General features: G+C 53.7%; 1 protein-coding gene across 1 annotated transcript; it reads right to left on the reverse strand.

Moving 5' to 3' along the window:
* Positions 1 to 232: 232 nt before the first annotated feature.
* Positions 233 to 8917, reverse strand: Pkdcc (protein kinase domain containing, cytoplasmic). The gene is made up of 7 exons (XM_005360751.2): positions 8678 to 8917; positions 4558 to 4680; positions 3918 to 4189; positions 3242 to 3321; positions 2890 to 2994; positions 1321 to 1494; positions 233 to 1107 (listed from the first exon to the last, which is right to left on the reverse strand). Exons 1-7 carry the CDS (start codon positions 8717 to 8719, stop codon positions 1022 to 1024), a joined length of 882 nt encoding a protein of 293 aa, XP_005360808.1. The 5' UTR covers positions 8720 to 8917; the 3' UTR covers positions 233 to 1021.
* Between the last annotated feature and the right edge of the window lie 6 nt (positions 8918 to 8923).

Below are 8923 nucleotides of genomic sequence, written 5' to 3' on the forward strand. Positions count from 1 at the left end.
AAAGACATCCACCCTCATGTCTTTGTTCTGAATTTGACATGGAGGTTCATGCAGGAGACGGGTAGCACAGGAGAAGAGTCTGAGAACACACGTGGCATGTTCATTGTTCGCCACTGACACTGTACTCCTCAAAGTCATCATCCCCTTAGGCGCACAGCCCTAGTCAGATGCACTACAGACATAGCTGGGGCAGAGTAAAGAGCTTCTGAAGAACTCGTTGCTGAGGAGAATATTTGTCATGAAACATCATTTTATTAGTTGATTACTTTTTTTTTACAAAAATAAACAATTTAATGAACAAGAAGTACAAAAGCTTCTGGAAATGCAAACTCCAGGAAGGGGAGGGCCTGGTTTTGGCTGCTTGGTGGCTTTCACTGAAAGCAAATGAGGCAGAAAGGCTCCGACCCTACCCCCATCCCAGGTCCTGGCTCAAATGCAATCTGCTCTTCCACCCTAGTCTTGGCTCATGTGGACATGTGCACCACTGCCCATGACCCCTGGGCTAGCCTAGGAGCAACCTCTAGGGAGAGGCCAGAGACAGCCTTCCCAGGTACTGGTTCACACATCTTGGAGCATCCATCCGCAGCTCCCCTGTTGGAGCTGTGCTGAGAGCATGCTCTGTGGCTGATTGTCCCCATGCAGCTCCTGCCCACTGTGGCTGACGCAGCAGCAGCGTTCTGGCTACATTCTCAAACCATGAATGCAGCGATGGGGCTGCCCATGGAACTGTCCCAGTTAAGACTAGCCTGAGCCCCGCTCGCAGCCCAGAGCTCTGGAGAGGCAGTCAGCTCCCAACCAGTGATGCCCAGGCTGGGAGTAACAGTCTCAGACCTAGGCTGGCAAACTCACATTTTAACATCTTTGCATATTGCACGTTTGTCCTGGTCACATCAGTTGGTCTGGGATGACAGTTTTGTCTGCAGGGGTTCCCAGGTGATAACGCAACATCTTGAGTGCAAGTTACCCCCGCAGCAGACAAGTCCAGCTGGCAAAGATGCCAGATGGTCAGCTGAGCCCACAATCAGCCAGATGCCTTCACATATGTGGTCTTGCTGGCATCAGGGACCACTTGGCTCCATCCAGCCTTAAAAAAGACCAGCTTCCGACCTAGGGGCAAAGATGAGAGGTTACAGGTCTGGTTAATTGTCTCCTGGGTGGCAGGGCCACTCTCTATAAAGTGGCTACCTTGAAGGACTCATACACACATCTCTCTCACCATCTCTGTCTTCCCTTTGGCTTTTCTGAGGGGCTTCCTCTGCCTTTCCCATCCTTTGGAACAGTCTAGGCACGCCTTTGGGATTCCCCCTCCCTCTGACTCACCTGTCCAGGTGGTCTGGTTGGTGACCACAAAGGCACGACACTGAGCATGGCTCTCACACACATCCACAGCCTCAGCCAGGTTGAACACAGACAGGAGGCAGCCGCCATGGTGGTAGGATGGCCAGCAGCGGTAGTCCTCCTGGGTGATGGTACTATCTGGGATGCGCTGGTACTCTAAAGGATGGAGGGAAGAAAGTGAGAACGGAGTGCCTAGGGGCGAGGGCCGAGGACCTCTCATTTGCAGGCCAGCACATCCAGAATGGAAACGAAGGCAGCCAGAGCTGCTCAAGCTCGCTGTACAGCCAGGCACAGACATGAATTTCAGGACATACACATCTCTTCGATTTAAGGCCATGTAGCCAGTTTAGACATCACAGGATATATGGGGGCCCATGTGGGCCAGGCACATACTCAGAGATACCAGCTGTCTAGGTTGGGCTCTGAGATCAGGCCATTTTTAAATATTTAGAACGGGGCTTCTCAAATATCATGGTATGTATGTATTTCCATGCAATATGATTAAAATGTAGATTCTGATGTAGGAAGACCTGGGGTGGGGCCTGAGGATTCTTGACTAGATTCCAGTCCTGGCCATGTGTTGCAAGGGTTCAGAGGCCCTCAGACATACTTGGTCCTGATACCAGGGAGAGGCCTGGGACCCCGGGAAAGGGGTGTGAAGGTGAAGAGGCATGTGGAACAACACAAAATGCTAAAATTCGGGTTCAAGTGTTTGAGAAGGGTTGGGGTCCCCCTGAGGTGCAGAGCCCCGGAGATTCAGCCAGTGCAAAGGCTCTACCAGAGGCGGAGAGCGAGTCTTTCCCAATGCCCTGGGAGTCCCAGTTGCTGACTGATAAAGCAGAAGCCCTGGGCCTCTGGCCACCCCACCCTCCTGCCTCCTTCTCCTGCCAGGGACTAGACCAAAGTCCAGGCAGGGTTGCCTGTGATTTATGGCCCCATAAACGGAGTCCTCGGGGGACAGAGGCAGCCATTGTTCACCTCGTTAAACTTTATTTACAGGGCTAACGAGGGCTCCCCCACCCCTAAGGCTGGCCAGGCCTCCTTGAAAACCGAGGCTGCCCACCCCTTGCCCCCCTGCCCACCACTGCTAAACCCTAAGGCTTCTGTAGAAGGACCACTGCCTGTAACAGTAGCTGGACCTCTCCCCATCCCTGGGAGAAGGACCTTATTGGCTGGTTTCAGAGTAGGCCGCCCCCTCCTCCAGCTACCCTCTGAGCCCCAGGAGTGCAGAGGAAGGAAAGAGAAGCAAATGTGTATTGTGTTCCAGCTGTGTAATAGGAACTGTGCTAATTGCTTTTACACACCTTGCAGGCTATTTAATCCCCATAAGAATTTTGCTAGGTGAATTATTTTGAACCCAATTCATGGATGAGGAAACTGAGGCGCCAGGGGTAAGTCACACATACGGTTCACGGAGAGAAAGGCAGAAGATAGCTGTTCTAGCTCAGCTGGGGCTGGGACTTCAAAGTGAAAGGTCCACTGTCTATACGACACCAAATGAGCCCCGAGAGTGGAGGGTAAGCCACAGCCCATGGGTGGGGGGTCACTCACCGGCACTGCTGCTTGTGGAGTTCTGCAGGTACTGCCCACTCCGGTACAGATGCAGCACCATCTCCAGCTGGGCCAGGGTCTCATCCACCCCCCAGGTGAGCTCTCCTGCAAAGTGCGTTGCAGCTGTCATGGCATACCCAGGCTCCTGGCCCTCCCCATGGGAAGCTAGCTACTGTTCTTCCTACAGCCAGGGCTTAGGCCCAAAGTCTGGTGGCTAGGGAGGGCCTTTATCACAGAATATTGTCTTAGAATATAACGGGTCCCAGACTTCGCACTGCCTAGGGTCATTCTTGTCCCTATGTCTGATAGGGCAATGGCAGGTGAGGGGAAGCAGACAGGTCCTGAGGCTTACCTGTGGCATTGACGATGGTATCCAGCAGAGGCCGGAGGGAGGGAGGGGCACTATGGGGCAGGAGGTACGTGAAGAAGAACCTGTGGAAGAGACGGGACAGCGGCTCAGGGGCCCAGCCTTTGGAGACATGTCCTTCCCTTTCACTTCCACTAGGTATAGACTTGGATGTGGCCTGGGAGCCTGACCCCTCACACAGGAACCAGCCATGTCTGCATTATCCCAGGGGCTCAGCTCAGTGAGGCATGGGATTGGGCCCAGCTGTGCCTACAGCTAACTTCGGACCAAGCTGGGACCGGAGGCCCCTTTCTTTGCCCTTCCTCATCTTCTAGGCCACACTGTCCTCTGTCTGACCCCAGCAGAGGAGTATCCCCATAGTTGGGGCTTCTCAGCCATGAGAAGCTTTGTAAAGGTCAGGAGCTAGGGTGGAGAAGGGACGTGCCAGTCCTGGCAGCCCTGGGCCCTGAATGTGACACTATTTTAAGAAGCCTCCAGCTGCCCCTCCGACCCTGCTCTCCTTTAGAGCTATTTTTATCTCCACAGCCACTCTCTCTCTTGACTGGGCCCCTGCGGTTTCCTCTGGTCAAGGTTATTCTCCCTAGTTGGCCTTCTGGCCCCCATGGGGCTCTTGCCCTGCCAGCCCCTTCTTGGCTGGAGTCCCAAAATGTAGGGTCGTTACCTGTAGGCATTGTAGAGGTTCCGTTTCTCATTCATGCCCTCACACCAGCCCTGGGCCGAGCAGGGCAGGGTGAAGTTCCTGGCTGGAAACTCGAGGATGCAGTCAGCAACAGTGGAGCACGGTGTCTCCTCCACGCGGGCATCATCCAGGTCTGTCACCTTCAGCTCACCATTCACTAGCACAAACTGCCGAGGGCGGAAGTCAAGCAGAGTGACTGAGCCCAGAGGGGAGTGGGCTAGGTGGTGGAGGAGGCGGCCGAGGCTGAGGCAGATCTGAAGACAGACACATAGGTTGGGTCAGGCCTACTGGACTCCCAGGCTTTAGACTTAGCTTGGAAATTAGCCTTTCTCCTTTTCAGGTCCCAGTAGAACACAAAGGATGAGGTCAGGGCCTTGGAAAGGTCACCGTTCTTCAGCTGACCCTTGGCTGGACTAAGCATGCACATGACACGGATTAGGGGTGAGAGAGCGGCAGGAGTGTGCGCATGTGCATCTCCGCTGTAGGGAACACCAGGATCCCGCCCTGACTCCCTCTCTCCCCAGCGGTTGAGCCATCCCGTGCTCCTCCTCCTTCCTTGGTGGAGAAGTCAGCTAGGCTGCCTTCTAAGGGAGAACCGTCCCAATGAAAAGCACAGGCTTACTCGAAATCGGTCTTCCCAGGAAGTCTGTAACAGCTGGATCATCTCCACCGGGGCGCCAAGCTCTGTGATGGTGGTCAGTGTGTCCGGGATGTCATCACTGTCCTGGTAGCAATAGCCATAGAGCTGGGGGAAACCCAGGGCAGGTCATTAGGTCACAGGATAGAGACAGGGACAGAGGAAGATTGAGCTATCAGGAGGCCCCGCCCTCTGCCCTTGAGGCCTTCCCACCGCCTTTGCTCCAGCCAGTGGAGAATAGTGTTTCCTGGGAAGTTTGGCCTCTGTTCCTGAAGGCTTAGTTTCTTCTGGTTTGGCGGCAACAGTTTCTTGCCTCTTGTTAGTTAGGGAGATAGGCAGGCTAGGCCACCATGTAGCAGGCACTGTGCTAAATATACTATGTGCATAATCAAGTTCGTATTTTTGAACTTTAACTTATTATTATTGTGGTGTGTATGGTATGTACGAGTGTGTGCTCAGGTCAGAGGGTGACTTTCGGGAGTCAGCTTTCTTCTTCCAGTGTGGGTTCTAGGGAGTGAACTCAGGCAATCAGACTTGGTGACACGCAGTTCCACACACCCTGTTACCTACTGAGCCATCTTGCCAGTCTTCCAATTCTTACAATCACCCTATGGTACATGGCTACTGTCATTTTGTCTGATTTGGGGTGGGGAAATTGACTCAAGAGAGTCGCTTAAGCAGGTCACAGATCTAATAAACACAGGAGCTAGGATTCAAATGGATGTTACCACGGTTCCACAGTCTGGTTCCTCTCCTAGGACACGGGCCAGTAAATGATTATCTGATACCATCCCCTACTCCAATCTGTGTCCATTTCTCTACCATCTCAACTCTCCGGAGCCCAGAGGCACATCTGAATAGTGACATAAATGGGAGACACAGTGAAGAACGGTCCTCAGGGAAGGTTTGTTTGGGGCTGTATGATCGTTCAGTTGTTGCACACTTCTTGGAAACACAGAGCCGGCCAGGAGAAAGCCCAGGGGAAACCCTTTGCCTCTGACACCCCCATCAGCATGCTCCCAGGTCTCCCAACACACTGCATAGCTCTGGCTTACAATGGGCTCCAAACAGCCAGCACCCTACAGAGCACCAGCACAAAGGCCGGGTTGTCCAAGCCATACAAGGGAAAGTGAAGCTCTCTGCGGTGGAGGGTTGAGATGGAGGCCAGGGAGCCCACGGCCTAAATATGCCAGTACACAGCAGCTCCTCATGCCAGCACCCTCACCCTCCCCAGCTGCCCTGCTTGTCCCAAAGACCCACTCTTGTCCCAGAGTGAATCTGGTCCCATCAGAGAAGCTAGACTCTGTCTTAGTCTCCCAGGTTACTTGGGCTGTGGGGTGCAGGACCAGGGGCTGTCCTAGGTACCCTCTTTTTCTCTCTCCTTCCACACCCCCAGTCAGCCTAAGGAGGCCACAGACTCAGGATGGGCTTTGGGGAAGGTAAAGAGAGCAACCCTGGGGCCTGGTTCTCATTTTCTTGCTCCAGTCTGAGCCTTTGTGGGAAACTTCTGAAGGTTATTAAACACCCGGAGGTCGTTAAATGCACTGTTAACGAGGTATTAATCAACACTCCTCAGGAAAAAATAAAAAAGACACCATTAGCCCCCCCCCCTCCATCCCCACCCCAGGAAGCATGAGGCTGAACACTGCAGTTGCATCTTTTGTTCTTTGGAGAAGAGGAAAACACTTTAGCATGGACAGAATCTGCGGCCCAGGCAGGCCTGGGGGCCCATCTGAGGCCTGAGGTCCCAGGATGATGGGCTTCAGAGAGGGAAGATTCTTGTGCCCTCTGACCCTGGACTACAGAGGCATCTATCCTCTGAGGAGAGTGTATGTGGAGGATAAAAGGGTCCAAGTTAGATCCCCCCAGGCAGTCCCCTAGCGATCTGAGCCTGTGCTGGGAAGCGCACAGTGGGCCTCTGAGGCTTCCCTGCGTCCACCAGCAGAGCCTACAGCCTAACTTCAGGCTGTCCAGAGAGGGGGAAGGGGTCTGGGGCCTGGGGCACTTTAGAAAGTCCTCTGGCTCCTCCCTAGCTCAGCAAACAGTCAAACGGTTTTGAAATTTTCAATGATCAGGAGGTATCAAAACAACGTGCCCTCTAGTTCCTGGCACGCAGCTCTGAGGCCTCTTGAGCAAGAAGACCTGCAGCAGGCTGTGTTGGTTACAGGGGTAGCAGAACTGAGTCAGAGAATAAGTGGGGACCTCACCCTCAAAGCAGTTCCCAAGACTTAACAGGGACTTCCATTTTCTGCTAGGACCCTTATTACTTCTGTTCTAGGCGAACTAACTCCAACCTCAGACTGGAGGCACCACAACTAATTCCAGGAGATGCCATGCTGGTGAGGGCACGGGTGAAATATGTTCTCTTCTAGCGTCTTGTCCTTCTCTGGTGCTCTCATTACTGGAGGGGACATTGCAGAGAAGGACCTGTCTGTGGGTTTGAGTGGGTGTCTAGCTGGATACTTGTTGAAATGCTTAGTGAGGCCAGTGAGGTAGGAGTTCCAGCAGCATAGGAAAGTCCACCGCATGCCAAACCTGTCCTGTGAAAGGGCCTTGAACAATTAAAGAACACTGAAGGTCCAGTTAAGTTGCTCAAGGCCTCTCCACCTCTGCAGAATCTGGTTAGCACCACAGGGTTTCCAGAAAGTTCCCAAAGACCCAGAAGAGGAAAAGAAAATAAGACCCTCCCAGTGAGAATGGCCACGTAACCAGCTGCTCACTCCCTTAAGCCCCAGTCAGTGTTAGCCATACAGCTGGACATAAACACACACAACGGAGAGCTGCCTGGGACCAATGCAGGGCCTAGGGCCTTGACAGAGCTTGTCATAAGTGTCTGACCAGAACTGGGGGTGGAGGGAAGACATGTCCTAGGGAGACTTGGAGCTACCAGGAGTACAAGTAGCATTCTGGATTCTTCTACTCTGTATAGCTCACAGCTCCCTCCAGGCCTGGGGCCCCCTTCTCATTTCTAAGAAAATGGATGGACCGCTGAGTTTCTGGTCAGTTCTTTGCATGCAGAACGGTGAATCTGAGGGGATGTGAGGTGGGTGGTGTGGGCAGGAATCACAGCTGGGGACTCTGCGCACACCTATGTCACCTGGCCAAGAAGAGCAGTCAGTCATATGTCAGTCAGCTCAGACATATGCAAAGGGAGCCTATGTCTTACCCTAGGCAGAGACCAGGCAGAGCCCTCAGAGAGGGGAAGTGGTTTGTGTTTGGCCAGTGCTGGCATTGTGAAGGCCCATTCCAAATCTTGGAGGGACAGCGTTAGGGTCAGGGTTGGTGGGGTTGGTGGGTGGCCTCATCCTTCCTGCCTGTGTCCCCAATGACAGGAACAGAATCTCCTACTAGAAAGGTATGCATCTGGCTTTTTGAACCTTCTCATCTCTTGGCTAATCACGTTCAGAAGAGTGGCATTCCGACTAGCTGAACTTAAGTCTTCTGGCCTAAGACCCTGAGGCTTCCCCGTGCTTCAGCCGGACCCACTTGAAGTCCCAGGGAAGCCCCTGGTCACTTCTGGGAAAGGCTGTGGATTTCCTGGCCTCCTGATCCCCTCCAATGACCTGTGAGCAGAGTGAGGAATAAATGACTCGCTGAGAATCAACTTAGACATCGGCCAGTCTCCGGTCAGCTCTTCCCACCCACACCGAGGTTTAGCACCATCTCCAAAGGCAGACATGTTACTGGACTTTGAAAGAAGTGGGGTTCAGCCTCTGCCAATATGGGGGATCCTGTTACTGCAGCTGGGAGCTGACTGAAGCTGGGCTTGAGGTCACTATGAGTAGAGAGAATACTCAGGTGTTCAACCATCAGCTTTAGCCAGCGGCAGGGTGCTATGTGGTCAAAACTCCTTACTCACTGCCCTACTACCAGTTTGGGGTCCTTCCTGCCCTTGCCTCTGTCTTTAAGGGGTGTGTGTAAGTTGGGTATAGTGTTTTACCCAAAGGGTGAAAGGCAGGCAGGGTGATGATGTGCCCTAATCTGGGTTCTGCATCTAGCTGCAACCGGGATTCAGTCTTTGACGCCTAGTGACTTAACTCTGTAAGACCAAAAGTCTTCCAGAGTGACCAGCCAGCCCCCTCATCCCGGAACCCCACGCTCGTACCTGCAGCACGTTGGGGTGCCGCAGCCGCTCCAGCAGCACCATCTCCTTGAGCAGCTTGTGGGCCGCCAAGCGATAGCAGCCCCTTCGCGCCCCGAACTCCCTCACGCAGCTGCCCAGATCGTGGCCGCTGAAGTCCACTGCTTTAAGCGCCACCGCGGCGCCGCCGGGCAGGCGGACCCGGTATACAGCCTTAGTGTAGCCTGAGCCCACGTACTGCGCGCCAGACACGTTGCGGAGAGCGGCGCA

Source organism: Microtus ochrogaster, linkage group LG3, assembly GCF_000317375.1.
Source record: "Microtus ochrogaster isolate Prairie Vole_2 linkage group LG3, MicOch1.0, whole genome shotgun sequence".
Classification (NCBI taxonomy): domain Eukaryota; kingdom Metazoa; phylum Chordata; class Mammalia; order Rodentia; family Cricetidae; genus Microtus; species Microtus ochrogaster.